Source organism: Malus sylvestris, chromosome 2 (assembly GCF_916048215.2).
Source record: "Malus sylvestris chromosome 2, drMalSylv7.2, whole genome shotgun sequence".
Lineage (NCBI taxonomy): Eukaryota > Viridiplantae > Streptophyta > Magnoliopsida > Rosales > Rosaceae > Malus > Malus sylvestris.
In genome coordinates, this window is record NC_062261.1 from 8,563,812 (window position 1) to 8,579,603 (window position 15,792).

General features: G+C 38.3%; 1 protein-coding gene and 2 long non-coding RNA genes across 3 annotated transcripts; 1 reads left to right on the forward strand and 2 right to left on the reverse strand.

Annotated features, from left to right (window-relative positions):
• Nucleotides 1-508: 508 nt before the first annotated feature.
• Nucleotides 509-1,954, reverse strand: LOC126609240 (uncharacterized). Its single transcript, XR_007618093.1, has 3 exons — nt 1,746-1,954; nt 1,490-1,610; nt 509-700 (listed from the first exon to the last, which is right to left on the reverse strand). It is a non-coding gene; the product is annotated as an uncharacterized LOC126609240 (long non-coding RNA).
• Nucleotides 1,955-6,274: 4,320 nt separating this feature from the next.
• On the forward strand, nt 6,275-7,720 carry LOC126609247 (uncharacterized). Its single transcript, XR_007618094.1, has 3 exons — nt 6,275-6,483; nt 6,619-6,739; nt 7,529-7,720. It is a non-coding gene; the product is annotated as an uncharacterized LOC126609247 (long non-coding RNA).
• Nucleotides 7,721-10,940: 3,220 nt separating this feature from the next.
• LOC126609251 (WUSCHEL-related homeobox 8-like) lies at nt 10,941-13,405 on the reverse strand. The gene is made up of 3 exons (XM_050277220.1): nt 13,066-13,405; nt 11,714-12,241; nt 10,941-11,332 (listed from the first exon to the last, which is right to left on the reverse strand). Exons 1-3 carry the CDS (start codon nt 13,259-13,261, stop codon nt 11,250-11,252), a joined length of 807 nt encoding a protein of 268 aa, XP_050133177.1. The 5' UTR covers nt 13,262-13,405; the 3' UTR covers nt 10,941-11,249.
• Nucleotides 13,406-15,792: the final 2,387 nt, after the last annotated feature.

Below are 15,792 nucleotides of genomic sequence, written 5' to 3' on the forward strand. Positions count from 1 at the left end.
AATGTAACAGGTGAAAAGTTGAATTAACCGGAGACCCTGCAGTTGGTCCTGTACGGTTAATTCCATAGCTCAACATCCAATCCAACCGGAGTCACCTCGATGACCTGTACGGCACTACACTGCAGATAAGTCGGAACTACCTGAAGTAGTCTGTACGACATGGATGGTGTAATAATACGCTCTAGTGCTTCTCTCATCAATCATCTGTGCACATAATCTAAGGTCACCCACTAGTCGGAATCACATCTAGTAATCTATACGACTAGCATGTCGGAACCCTCACTTGGTCTGTACGACATCCACCTACTTGGATCCAAGACGAGCGTGCGGTGTGGTGAATAATATAAGCACTAACACCATGATTGCAGGTTATGAGCTATCCACAATATACACATCAACAATGCACATGAATAATATAAAACTCACCTGATACTTACCTGTGCGTCAACAGCACCAATTCACATATATATATGCATCATATATCAATTCATGCTTTTCCTATACTTCTATGCATGGCATTTCAAATCATACTTTTCATATAAATCTATCCATGGCATTTTAAATCATACTTTCATTTAAATTCAATTTCTGGGAAAACTCAATAGTATATAGGTAATACGAAAACAAAACTGCCCACTCACCTGGAGTTCGCCCTACAACTCCCTAGCACAACTCATCAAGGCGTCATGACGATCGCCGCCTAGAACAATAATCAAATCCAACCTCAGAAATCATATCGATAGAATATAACTTATATAAAACACATCACTACGCAGTTCGATCCGAAAGATCTGCAACTCAGATTTTAAATCCATAACTTCCAGAGGCCCACAATATATCTCTAGGACAACATCCTGAAATTTCATTACCATCCAACGGTCGGATCTCCGTCAATTTCCAAAACTAAGTGACGGTTAACATTTTATTTTATGAACTTACAACTCCAATTCCGGAAGATCCGTAACTCGGATTCCCAATCCGTAAGTTCCAATAATCCTCAAATATTACGTATTACAACGTATCAGAGTTTGGTGACGATCCAACGGTCGGATCGTCAATTCACAGTTTCACCTAAATGCGAAAACTATAAAACGTTAATTAAAGCACCTAACCAATAATCGTAATAACTTTCTCATACGGTGCTCAATTTGGGTATATGAATATACCACATCGACCTACTCGACGTCACGAGCGTCGGGATAATTTTAGAAAAAAATTTGGAGTGTTCACGCGCCCCCACGCGCCACACGTGGCACGGGTCCACGCGCAGGCCACGCGCAGCACGTGCAGCACGTGTCATCCCCTTCGCAGGGCTCGCCGGACTGGTTTTTCCGGCGGCCGGACTCCGGCCAAACTCCGGCCAGTTTTCAAACTCCTTGTTCTCCTTCGTTTTTCACCCATTTTCTTCGTATTTTATACCAAATTGAAGCCCTAAGAGTGTACTATCACGTTGGACTAGTTTTAGGGCCTAAAAACCAAGAAATCTCACCTTGTAAAAACCAAAGATTCGGCCAACCTTGAAACCTACGATCCCGACGTCCAAAACTCTCCAACGAACGTCCCCGAGCTTCCTTAGGACCTCCTAAAGCTCACCACAAGCTTGAAATTCCCTGAAACGCGACATTTAACGACTGCATGAACAGTACCTCAAAAATGGAGGTTCGGGATCCACGTGAAATCGAAGGTTTCACTTCCTAAAACTAGCATCAATGAACTCAGGACGTCGAAACGATGAAGATACATACCTTAATTGCCTCGATCCGTCGAGTTTGGAAGGATTTTGGGTGTGTGCCGTACAATGGGTGTGTGTGCGTGAGTTCGTGAGGGAGAGGGAGAGACAGGGAAGGCACGGGGGAAGGAGAGGGAAGGAGAGGTCTTGTGTGGTCCAGATTAACCCACACCCTCCATTTCATCCTAGCCATACAAATAAAAGAAATCAACCTTCAAAATTTCCAACTCTCTAATATTCTTCTAGCTAAATTAATATTCGGACCAAAATAACGCCTCTAACATACGCACCTTAAAAATGCCAAGGGCACTTCCGTCATTTCACATTCCCGTCAACAGTACCTCCGGGACGGGCTGTGACAATCTCCCCTCCTTATAGAATTTCGTCCCCGAAATTCCCATAACCAAATAAATCATTTAACACTCGTAGAAGAATCTTGGGTACATCTCTCTCATCCGGTCTTCCGTCTCCCAAGTAGCTTCATCAACAGAATGGTTTCTCCATAACACCTTTACCAAACTCACCGTCTTGTTCCTTAGAACCTTATCTTTCCAATCCAATATAGTGACCGGTTCCTCATCATACGTCAAATCTGGATTAATCTCTAACGGTTGAGGAGGAATCACATGAGAAGGATCAGAAATATAATGCCGAAGCATAGAGACGTGGAACACATTATGGACCTTAGATAACTCCGGAGGCAGCTCCAACCGGTAGGCAACTTCACCAACTCTTTCAATGATCACATAAGGTCCAATGTATCTCGGACTTAGTTTTCCTCTTTTTCCAAAACGTACCACACCTCTCCAAGGTGACAATTTCAAAAACACCCAAGCACCCACATCATACACTCTATCAGTAGTACGCCGATCTGCTAAACTCTTCTGTCGATCCTGGGCTGCTTTCAGGTTTGACTTAATTACCTGAACATTTTGAGTTGTCTCGTCCACGATCTCAGGGCCTTCTAACACCCTTTCACCAACCTCGGACCAACATAATGGCGTTCGACACGCCCTACCATAAAGTGCCTCAAATGGTGACATACCGATACTCGAGTGAAAACTATTATTATAAGCAAACTCCATCAGGTCTAGACGATCATGCCAGGAATCACCAAATTGCAGTACTGAAGATCTCAACATATCCTCTAATGTCTGAATGGTCCTCTCTGATTGCCCATCAGTTTGAGGATGATAAGCTGTGCTATAAAGCAATTGTGTACCCAGAGCTTCCTGAAAAGCCACCCAGAATTTAGAAGTAAATCTTGGGTCTCAGTCAGAGATAATATTTACTGGAACTCCATGATACTTGACAATCTTCGAGATAAACAACTTAGCCAATTTATTCACAGGGTATTTCTCCCTCACAGGAATGAAATGCGCCGATTTGGTGAGTCGATCCACAATTACCCAAATACCATCAAATCCATTTCGTGTACGAGGAAGTTTATACACGAAATCCATGGTTATATTTTCCCATTTCCACTGGGGAACGGGAAGGGGTTGCATTCGCCCAAAGGGCTTCTTTCTTTCCGCTTTCACTTGCTGGCAAATAATACACCTGCTCACATATTCAGCAATTTCTCTTTTCATACCCGGCCAATAATAAAATGGTCGAATGGTATGATACATTTTTGTTCCTCCCGGGTGCATCGCATAAGCTGAACAATGCGCTTCATCCAAAATTTCCTTCCTCACATTTCTAGGCGTCAAGTAGACAATCAACTAAAATCAGCCTAACTTGAAAATTAGCCAATAAAACTTCTTCTTAACTTTTACCTTAAGCTTCATCCCAGTAGGTCTCAAATCCACAAGAAGGAAAACATAACAAGTATACAAAGCATCAATTCTTACTGGAGCTTTCCTACCAAGTGCTTTGGTCGCAAAAATTTCAAGATCACCCTGGTCGTGCAATCATAATCACTAAGCAACCCAATCCATCTTCGTTGCCTAAGATTAGATTCATCTGAGTAAACAGATATTGGAGACTCTCATGATTCGTAGAAATCTTACACTTTTCTTCATAAAGATAATGTCTCACAATCTTCCCAGCAAAGATGATAGTTGTTAATTCCAAATCACGAGTAGAATAATTTATCTCATGAGGTTTCCATTTGTCGCGGAGCATAGACAATTACCTTAACACTTCCACTTTAACACATCCAACACCACTCAAAGAAGCATCATTAAAACCTTCAACAAACCATCTATAACACCCTGCTAAGCCAAGAAAATTCCAAACTTCAGCCACGGTTCGCGGTTGTTCCAAATTCTCAATCGCTGCTACCTTTTAAAATTTCGCTTGAATACCTTAAGCATATAACGCATTTTATAATTGTTGTTGATTCATACAACATTGACATTTGCTAAACTTAGCATACAATCAACGTTCCTTCAATCTTTGTAACATCAACTTAAATATCTAACATGCTCTGCTCTCGGCTTAGAGTATCCCAGAGTATCGTCAATGACAACAATAACGAACCTGTCAAGATATTCTTGGAAAACTTCATCCATCAACTTATAAAACAGCAGGAGAATCCGTCAATTCGAATAGCATCACGAAACTCATAATGACCGTAACGAGTCCTGAACACAATCGTAGAAACGTTATCATTAACTCTTCAATCGGTAACAACCAGACCTTAAGTCAATCTTAGGAAATACGCAGACCTCTAAGTTGATCAATAAATCATCAATACGCAACAATGGATAACGGTTCTTGATCATTACCCGATTCAATTACTTATAATTAAAACATAGCCTTAATGTCCATTTTCTTCCTCACCAAAAAAAACTAGTGCTCCCCCCAACGTGATGTACTTTAAATGATACCTTTGTCAACCAATTCCTGTAACCGAATTTTTAATTCCCTTAACTCATCATGAACCAATCTTTAACATAAAATTTGTGCCTGGAGACAAATCAATAGTGAACTCCATATCTCCGCCTAACGGCAATCCAGGTAATTCCTCAGGGAAAACATCAAGAAAATGTCTAACCGCCTTACATCTCTCGTACCATTAGAAGCAACATCATTTAGCACCCTATGAGTTAAGTATCCTTGGCAGCTTTTTGATAACAATCTCTTTGCTCTCACAGCATAAATAACGGCCTAACTCAATCCACTTTGCATACCCATAAAAGTAACCTCTGATAATCCATATTGGAAAGATTATAACCTAACCAATCTGTGCTTAAAATCACATCGAAATCCACAATGTCTAATACGATAAGATTCACTGGCATAACTACTTCTTCCACCATCACTGGACACCCTGAAGGTGTAATATTATCATCTTGTTCTTCATTAGAAATACATAAATACGCCTCGATCGTGCTCCAACATTACTCTCTTTGGCAACATCGTCCATAATAAGAAATATATCAGCCGGAGTCAGCTAGAATGACCTGTACGGCTTACTCCTCAATTTTCCAAATAATATGTTCGCCGGATCCACCTCTTGTGGCCTGTACGGCTGGACTTATAACTCATCAAATATCCCTGTACTCACGGCCCATCTGACCAAACTATTAAGTCCATAAACCTGCTGGATCGATATTGTGGTGTCAGGGAAGACTGCTGGGTAATAACTGATTCTAGGGACCATTCATAACTCTATGTCCCATCCGTCCACATGAACACATTCACTGATCCCCACACTTTCCAAAGTGTCTAATATTGTACCTATGGCACAAAGGTACATTTTCCTTACTCGAGTCACCTTGTCTTTAAGATCTGGGATCACCAGTAAATCTATCACTTCGCCTTTGACCAGTGGCATTAAACCTAAGCTGGAAGAATTTGTTCTAACTTCACTTCTTCTTATTATCCAGCCTAAAACAACATAACACTTCAACCAACTTAGCAACAATATCCAAATGGAAACGAGGCAAGTCTAAAAACTTTCTATAATACTCATTTGTCGTCATCTTCCTTGTTTCACCTTTGCAAACTCTTGCTTACCACCATCATAATATACCGGAGGAATAAATCTTTTCTTTAACAATTCCTTAAATAATTCTCAATCAGCTGTTTCCTCCGGTGACAACGAATAATACTCCTGTTTCCACTAGAATACAAATTCATAACCCATAACCAGGTAGTCGTCTCGACCCACCTGTCAGAAGGAAGATTCTTTTGACTTGCATAACCCAAAACGTCTTTTCCAAGTGAGTAAGCCAACACTCTGCTCCCTCAGGTTCATAATTTCCATAAAGTGATTCAAATTCAACTTATAACCAGTCTCAAAGGGTTTCTTAGATAATAGACTGGATTATATTAGCAATAGTTTCCCCCCCTAAGCTACTATATCCGGGAAACTAAACTCATCCCAACTACGTGGCTCGCTACGAGGCGGTAAAGTTCTGACAGAATACACTAGGAAATTCTAAAGATGTCCAAGATTGAAACCTGGCCCGTCCCGGAGGTACTGTTGACGGGAATGTGAAATGACGGAAGTGCCCTTGGCATTTTTAAGGTGCGTATGTTAGAGGCGTTATTTTGGTCCGAATATTAATTTAGCTAGAAGAATATTAGAGAGTTGGAAATTTTGAAGGTTGATTTCTTTTATTTGTATGGCTAGGATGAAATGGAGGGTGTGGGTTAATCTGGACCACACAAGACCTCTCCTTCCCTCTCCTTCCCCCGTGCCTTCCCTGTCTCTCCCTCTCCCTCACGAACTCACGCACACACACCCATTGTACGGCACACACCCAAAATCCTTCCAAACTCGACGGATCGAGGCAATTAAGGTATGTATCTTCATCGTTTCGACGTCCTGAGTTCATTGATGCTAGTTTTAGGAAGTGAAACCTTCGATTTCACGTGGATCCCGAACCTCCATTTTTGAGGTACTGTTCATGCAGTCGTTAAATGTCGCGTTTCAGGGAATTTCAAGCTTGTGGTGAGCTTTAGGAGGTCCTAAGGAAGCTCGGGGACGTTCGTTGGAGAGTTTTGGACGTCGGGATCGTAGGTTTCAAGGTTGGCCGAATCTTTGGTTTTTACAAGGTGAGATTTCTTGGTTTTTAGGCCCTAAAACTAGTCCAACGTGATAGTACACTCTTAGGGCTTCAATTTGGTATAAAATACGAAGAAAATGGGTGAAAAACGAAGGAGAACAAGGAGTTTGAAAACTGGCCGGAGTTTGGCCGGAGTCCGGCCGCCGGAAAAACCAGTCCGGCGAGCCCTGCGAAGGGGATGACACGTGCTGCACGTGCTGCGCGTGGCCTGCGCGTGGACCCGTGCCACGTGTGGCGCGTGGGGGCGCGTGAACACTCCAAATTTTTTTCTAAAATTATCCCGACGCTCGTGACGTCGAGTAGGTCGATGTGGTATATTCATATACCCAAATTGAGCACCGTATGAGAAAGTTATTACGATTATTGGTTAGGTGCTTTAATTAACGTTTTATAGTTTTCGCATTTAGGTGAAAATGTGAATTGACGATCCGACCGTTGGATCGTCACCAAACTCTGATACGTTGTAATACGTAATATTTGAGGATTATTGGAACTTACGGATTGGGAATCCGAGTTACGGATCTTCCGGAATTGGAGTTGTAAGTTCATAAAATAAAATGTTAACCGTCACTTAGTTTTGGAAATTGACGGAGATCCGACCGTTGGATGGTAATGAAATTTCAGGATGTTGTCCTAGAGATATATTGTGGGCCTCTGGAAGTTATGGATTTAAAATCTGAGTTGCAGATCTTTCGGATCGAACTGCGTAGTGATGTGTTTTATATAAGTTATATTCTATCGATATGATTTCTGAGGTTGGATTTGATTATTGTTCTAGGCGGCGATCGTCATGACGCCTTGATGAGTTGTGCTAGGGAGTTGTAGGGCGAACTCCAGGTGAGTGGGCAGTTTTGTTTTCGTATTACCTATATACTATTGAGTTTTCCCAGAAATTGAATTTAAATGAAAGTATGATTTAAAATGCCATGGATAGATTTATATGAAAAGTATGATTTGAAATGCCATGCATAGAAGTATAGGAAAAGCATGAATTGATATATGATGCATATATATATGTGAATTGGTGCTGTTGACGCACAGGTAAGTATCAGGTGAGTTTTATATTATTCATGTGCATTGTTGATGTGTATATTGTGGATAGCTCATAACCTGCAATCATGGTGTTAGTGCTTATATTATTCACCACACCGCACGCTCGTCTTGGATCCAAGTAGGTGGATGTCGTACAGACCAAGTGAGGGTTCCGACATGCTAGTCGTATAGATTACTAGATGTGATTCCGACTAGTGGGTGACCTTAGATTATGTGCACAGATGATTGATGAGAGAAGCACTAGAGCGTATTATTACACCATCCATGTCGTACAGACTACTTCAGGTAGTTCCGACTTATCTGCAGTGTAGTGCCGTACAGGTCATCGAGGTGACTCCGGTTGGATTGGATGTTGAGCTATGGAATTAACCGTACAGGACCAACTGCAGGGTCTCCGGTTAATTCAACTTTTCACCTGTTACATTGATGCATCATTTATTTTGTTTTCGAAATTAAAACATGGCACACTTTCGGGTTTTAAAGAAAAATTGATGATTCGAGATTTATGAAAAGTATTATGTTATTATACTATTTTCTGGGAAAAGTATACAGGTTTTACAGTGAGGGGTTAGAATTATTTTTGGCGAAATGTTTTTGAAAAGCTTGGTTTTACTGACCCACTCAATTTTGTTTTTCGCCCCTCCAGGTTCTTGATAGCAGAGTTTTGGTGGCCACGAGGAATCCAATGGTATTCTGACAGAATTCACAAAAGTAGGACTCACCCTCGAGGGTTTCCATTTTAATAATTGTATTTTAAAAGCTTCCGAACTGTGTAAATGGTTACGTCATTCTCATGTGACGGCCAGCATGCCCTCCTTCGGGACGGGGTGTGTCAATAGTAGATTTATTAAAGAATACCGTTATTCACATACTTATTTTTACCTTTTACGCACTCTTGTTAATTGTTTGTTATTGATCTTTTTCAATTAATTTGATTTGACGGTAAAAAATTAAAAAGAATGAGTAAAAAATAAAAATAGATATGTAGATAGTACAATCCTTACTAAATGGAGTCGTATTGATACTTAAGCTTTTGGGCACACATCATAACCGTTCATGCATTGTGAATTATACATGCATCATTTATTAAAATCTCACGCATAAGCATCTTACTGTAGAACAATTTTATTAACTAGTCAGTGTCTATAGTAATTTTCTTTTAACAGTTGGTCTTTAATTGAATTTTACTTATTCCAAAGTTAAACTCAAATCCCCAACTTTTTTTTTGTCAACAAATCCTTAACTTGAATTGCTTGTATCAAGTTAATTATATATATATATATACACACACACACACAACCGAAATTCTATACTACTCTAATTTATGAAGAAAAAAAAAATTAAACTCGAGCGCAAAAAGCGACATTAAGTTGAGTTATTAGTCTTGTGCGAGAGGTGAAGTTAGCTTCCCAGCTCAACAAAACAACCCAACTTGTAATCTTTTTTACTTTTAGCAATTGGTACATTTGGCCGTTTTACAAAAGGTCGATGCTTAAATATTTTTTCCATTATTACAATGGAAGAGATCAAACTCGTAATTACATTGAAAGAGGATTTTGTCTTCAATAGTCTCTAGACTACTAAATAGTGTCATCCATTGAATTGGCAACTAAACAATAATTGTATGTTCTCAATTCAACTATGACCACTCATTTTCTGTGAAAGCCATCGAACATTTGATGGTTTGAGTCTTCGAATAATTCATTACAAATGTTGATGATAGCAACCAGGCGTCCAAAGGCAATTAAACAATTTTGCATTCCAAATCCAACAAATTAATCTCACCTAAACGAGAGATTTTCATTGTGCCGAAAATACGGTCTACGTCTAATACACCAAATATCACAATACAAGTAGTTTGATATTTAAAAAAAAAAAAATTCAACCACTTGTATATGACATTTAGTGTACCAATCATATAATCATATCCTTTGACAATTTTATAGTGTTCCCGGTACACTAAAAATTTCTTCACCAGAACAATCATATAATCATATCCTTTGACAATTTTTTCATAATTGCCCCAAGCCCCCCTCATGCTAGTGAATGCAATGATTGTATTGAACCTTCAATTCAATGACCTACTTTTCTTTCTTTAAGACCAAACTTTCATAGGAAAACTAATGAAAATGGCTTGAAAACTTTGATTTTTAACAATAAGGACAAAATAAAAGGTAAAATGCATAGTACCATGATTGACTTTTTAGTGTAAAATGTAGATTTTCGTTACAGTGAACCGGGAGCTTTTCGTTAAAATTCCCAACTTTTATCTCATCTTTCCCTCCTCCAACTTACCCAAACACTTGAACCTTTCGTTGCAAAAAAAGATTTAATCAAATCATAAATTAAGCACAGAAAAACGCATACGAGTAGTTGGATACTTTTAAAAAAAATTTCAACCACTTGTATATGACACTTAGGTACCGTTTGGTACATGAGACGGGACGGGACGGAACGGGAAGAGTCGTTCCGTCCCACGTTTGGTGCGCCTAAAAACTGTGGAACGGGTTGTCCCATGGGACGAAATTTGGCTGATTTTTCGTTCCACCTCTTCCCCCTGGAACAACTCGTTCCACATCCATGGAACACAAATTTATAATATTTTATGACAAAATTTCTCCTTATCTTTTTCAATATTTATATCATCCGTTCCATCCTGTTCCGTCCCGTCCCGTCCCTTCCCGTTCCGTCTGCGTACCAAACGGTACCTTAGTGTACTAAATCATATTCTGGGTAGCCTGAAAATTTCTTCACCAGGACAATCATATAATCATATCCTTTGACAATTTTTTTTTTATAATTGCACCAAGCCCCCCTCATGCTAGTGCATGCAATGATTGTATTGAACCTTCAATTTCAATGATCTACTTTTCTTTCTTTAAGACCAAACTTGTATCATCTTTCCCATCTTTCCATCCTCCAACTTACACATACACCTAAACCTTTCCTTGCAAACAAAGATTTAATCAAATCGTAAATTAAGCACACAAACGCATATTAGGCCAATTGGCAAGAACAGTAGTCCTGTCTTTTTGTATTCAAGTTCGAATCTACCTCCACAGACTAGAATTGTTTAAATTATCGTCTTGCCGACGAAAAAAAAAAAGTAGAAAACAAGCACATAAACTCTCATTGGCTTCCCAAAATAAAAGATCTATTCTCATTCTATAAACAAAGCAAAAGGCAAAGCAAGATTGATTAGTCAAGGCTCAAAACACAAAAACCCCAAAAGCAACTTTCCATATGTCATCATACTAGTATAATATTTATCACTATCTCTATCTACTCTCCAAGTTAAATTGAGTTGGAGCCATAACTCTCTGCTAGGGTTAGGCTTGCTATGTCTCCATATTCAAACTGAACCAACCAAACTCACTCAATCAGGGATCTCCTTCACAAAATAGCTCGTCAAACAGAACGAAAACTCGGACATTCACGAATGAGGATCAACCCGTCATGCCATAGTCTTCTGCCTCCTGAAAAAGATTATAGTTTCCGGCTTCCATCTTTCCGGTCATCAGGTCATGCCCTGCAAAATACATGCCATTTCTGTCAAGATTTCACAAATCTTAAAAGTTTAATACACACATATTTTTCATGCGTGTAAATGAGACAGCAAGGGACTTCACAATGTTCTCATCTTTGTTCCAAATAGAAACGCAACGCTGATAAATTTTGTATGTATGATGTTATTTGTTACCAAATCTGTAAATCATAATCCTAAGATTTAACCGAAAATCAGTAGCGTTCTTAGGCAGCACATATGCATGCGGGAAACTTACAAACCTATTTAAATTTCAGTGGTTGATATTTTGTTTGCTTGTTGAGTGTATCTTGCGAAAAGGGTAAATCGGTGATAAATAGGATGGTAAGCCAAGAGCCAGAAATAAAAGTTTATACAATAACTTACTTGAGAGCACATCATCATAGAAGGCCATTTCGCTTAAATGTCTAGAACTCCTTAAACCGCTGTGTGACGGGAACATCTTATCTGCCTTAGTGGTATGCGGATCCAAGAAATGCAGGTCAGAACTTATCTCCTGGCTCTGGAAGCACAAATCTTCAGTCCTTTGAGCTGAGTTCTGCTGGGACTGAAACGTTTCCTCCGGTCTAGTTTTTTTGTCCTTAGGTGAATCAACTTCTGTCTCCACTTCTGATTCAGCATGGTTACATGCTGCATTTTGTTGCTTCCTCTTTGATCGAGCGCGCCTGTTCTGAAACCAATTGTACACATTTGTTTCGGAAATTTGCCCGTGCTGGCTCAGCTCAGAGGTGATCTCCTTGATCTTCTGCTTGCTTGGAGTTCCATTCCCTTGCTCGAACAAACGCTCAAGAATTTGGAGCTGCAACGCTGTTGGAGTCCACCGCTGCCTGGCAGTAATTTTGTGGCCAGTGGATGTCATCAACTGATCGCAGTACAGATTCCCCATCCTGACTCCTGAGATAGCAAATGCAGATGTTTTTGTTCAAAGCATATATGGTGTCATTGCATATACTAGCGAATGTGAATGCATAACAAAGTTTTCGTTAATATTTTATTAACTAAAGCGCAGATGCGTGCGTAACCATATTAGCTAGGGCGGATGTTTAAGGTAGAATATCGCCTGTATAAACTAAAAAACCGAATCAGTTCAATTTCCAGATCACAAAGAGCTAAATCTGAGCAAACAGAGGAACCCAAAGAAGTGAAATTCAACATCTCAAGTTAGGAGCTTTTCGCCTTGACCTACGCGGGCAATTTTGGAGGATAAAATTCTTTGAACAAACACCGGAAGAAACTAGAGATCAATGGTAGAAAGGACCAACCCAAGTGAGGAACCCTCAAGTAAAGAGAGAAACGAAACCACAAACAACCAGAGAAACAAGCAAACAAACATCTATACCCTTTCAAAACAAAGCACAAGAACATACAATTGGAATGTCAAAGTAGCGGTATCTCAAGCTAACGGACCGTCAAGTGAAAAAAATAAAACAGAAGTGCACGATTGGCTTGAAATACCGTTACTATGACATTTTAAGTATAGGTAAGCCTTCAACAAGGACGACAAATTGCCAGGCATGAAATAAATTGGAAAACTACAAAAAGGCCAAAGTTTTGAGGAAAAATTACAAACAGAATCCTTAAGAAATATAAAAAATCCATCTCAGAAAACCAATAGATGAACCCAAATGACCACTGAAAGCAACCATAAACAAGGACCATATTGCAAAAAGCAAAAAAATGGAAGGACTAAAAGAGAAAAGTGAGAAAAATAGAGGGACCTGCAAGATCTTGCTGCGCAGTGAGGTTCTTGTGCATCTCAACAAGCTGCTCACAAATGGTGGCATAAACTGCAATCTGTTTCCTCAGAGTCTCCAACTGCTCATCAGTCATCACCTTCACATACATCACTCCTCCACTCCCATTCCCCTCCATCTCTTGCTGCTCTTTCAGTTGCTGCTTCTCCCACTCCATCATCTCTCTCTACAACTTTCTCTCTCTACAGTCCTCGGTCTGTGCGTGTGTTGAAAAACTGAGACAGTGATTCTTGTCAAAGAAGAAGAATACAAAGACAATGAGAAAGTAAGGCGACAAAAAGATGGAGAGAAAATATAAACACGGGCCAGAGGATGTTGAAAAATCAAATAAAAAAAAGAAAAAGGAGCAAATAATTGGTGGGTTGGTGTAGTGTTCCCATGTGTGCGCGTTAGTGCAATCCTTGTACCATACAGCATTGTCTACTTGCCCGAAATTACACGGTAAAATTTTAACACGCGTTCAGATCGTTAAAATTAATAGTGTATCTTATGTCTTGATGGACTTCAAAAAATTTTGACGCAAGAGTTCTGTTGGCATTCCTTTTTCTTTTTTCTTTTTCCTCTAAATTTTTAATATAGTTTCCGAGAGATTTGTAGAATCCTAAAGAAATCTTTGATTGATGGAAAAAATGATTTACCTTCCCGTTTTACATATAATTTACATTTGATCATAATCAATCATTATATCCTTGTTTTGAAAGTAAGTTCCAATGAAGAAGCCCCTAGAGAAAAAGTTTCATGTAATTGAAGCCTTACAACTAATCCTATCATCAATGTTTGAGTAAAATGCAACCCATTAACAGTAATTGTTTGCTTAAAATTTTAATTAACGATCCCATCAATCACTAAAGAGATATGAAGAATTTTTACAAGCGATATTCATAATTATAATTACGCCATCCATGACAAATGTAAGGTGAAGGAAAAATCTATCCTACTCACAAATGTAGTTCAAATTCATGATCTACCAATGTAATTGGAAGCACTTTTGTTAGTAGCGCTTCTAAACTTGTTTAAATTCAAATTATTTTTTCAGACAACACAGGAAAAAAATTAAATCGATTTTAAGGGTTTGGATTTTGAGAGTTTTAACGAAATACTTCTGGTATTGTTACATTTTTACTCTTTTCTGTATTCACTACAACTTTATTTGTCATTTTTCATTAAAACTAAAAAAAATTTAAACTTTTCGTTAGTTTTCTTTTGGATTTTCTATATAAAAATAAAAAGGGTTTAGGATTTAGGGTTTGAAGGAATTTACTCGGTATTTCTTGTAGTTTGCGGTAAAGTAATTAGAAATTACTGGATGATCAGTGGTGGTGGGCCTCAGCTCCATCAGTGAGGGTGCCCTGATCTGACATAGCTAGTTGAACGAATGAATCTTGGTCTTGGAGCCAACATCTGCTCGGAATCTCTTTATAAGAATTTTTAGGATCCGTGACGTCTTCATTTATTGTATATTTTATAATTAATTTTTATTAAATACTATTTATATTTAATTTTAAATAAAAAAATTTAAAAAAATTTCTCATTATTATATATAATATACGATAAAATAATATAATTTATAAATCTCTTCACAAAAAGTATCCGAGGATCCGGATTGGGTCTTGAAGCACCGTGCTCTGCGCGCGGCCGCTACAGTGAAGTACTTGTTGTCCTCTAGTCTGTACTGCCACTCAAATTCTGACATTGGTGTTGGATTTCTTCATGTCAGAACTTGTTCTACAGTCACTTTACACATCGATGATTCTAACCCATCCTAATGTCTTCTTCCTTCTCTCTTCTTCTATTTGAATCACGTCAACATTTTATATTAATTTTTTTATAAAGATAATAAGATAAAAAAATAATGTGTGAGAATAGGGAATGAAAGGGGATAAGAATAGAAGGGGAGATAATCCTACTCCGATCTTCCGAGTTTTTTTTTTTCTCTTTGTTTTATTTTAACAATTACCATTATGTCACGTTAATATTTTGTGTTGACTGCTTTATAAAAAAAGACAAAGTGAAAAGTGTAAGAGGACGGGAAGAAATGAAGGAAATTAGAAAGAAGAGAATCATAGTTTCCCAGAAATTCGTATATCATATATCGTAATATAAATGGAGAAAATAATATGTTTTTTACTATTTTTTTACTCACATTATGAGACCTAAAGTACCCAGTTGAATACGAGGGAATTCAAAATTATTCTCCATCCAACGGACATCATTTTACTGCACAAAGATGACCCATCACATAAAGTAAAGTACCACTTGGACTAGAAATTTCTTTTAATTAGGATTTAATTTACTTTTTCTGTTACACCTTTATTACGTGACATGTTTGATATGCTAATATCAACAACTATATTATTTATATGTTATTGATACTATTAATACTATAATAGGTCAATGACATAGTTAATATGTTTGTCAATGAAAACCTAGTTAGAAACTTAGAAAATGAACAAAATAATTTTATTAAGCGGTTGAACAAAACCATTTGATTAGACAGTTAAACATACAACAATATATTTGTACTAATGAGTTTGGGTAAGCTAAATAATCACCCGCTATAATAATTTAGTTCACCGTCCACAAAAGTTAAACATAAAAACCTTTTGCTTATACATATAGATGAATACCATATAACAATACATAATTTGTCTAAGAACTTAAATACAAATTTTGTAGGAGGCTTTGCTACCT

What these genes read in the sequence shown, in the direction of transcription:
- LOC126609251 (XM_050277220.1), bottom strand. Translation starts at nt 13,261, where the DNA reads ATGATGGAGTGGGAGAAGCAGCAACTGAAAGAGCAGCAAGAGATGGAG. An exon ending in TGCGCAGCAAGATCTTGCAG is followed by an intron (nt 12,242 to 13,065) that starts GTCCCTCTATTT and finishes TTGCTATCTCAG; the next exon opens with GAGTCAGGATGGGGAATCTG. An exon ending in CTATGATGATGTGCTCTCAA is followed by an intron (nt 11,333 to 11,713) that starts GTAAGTTATTGT and finishes TGTATTTTGCAG; the next exon opens with GGCATGACCTGATGACCGGA.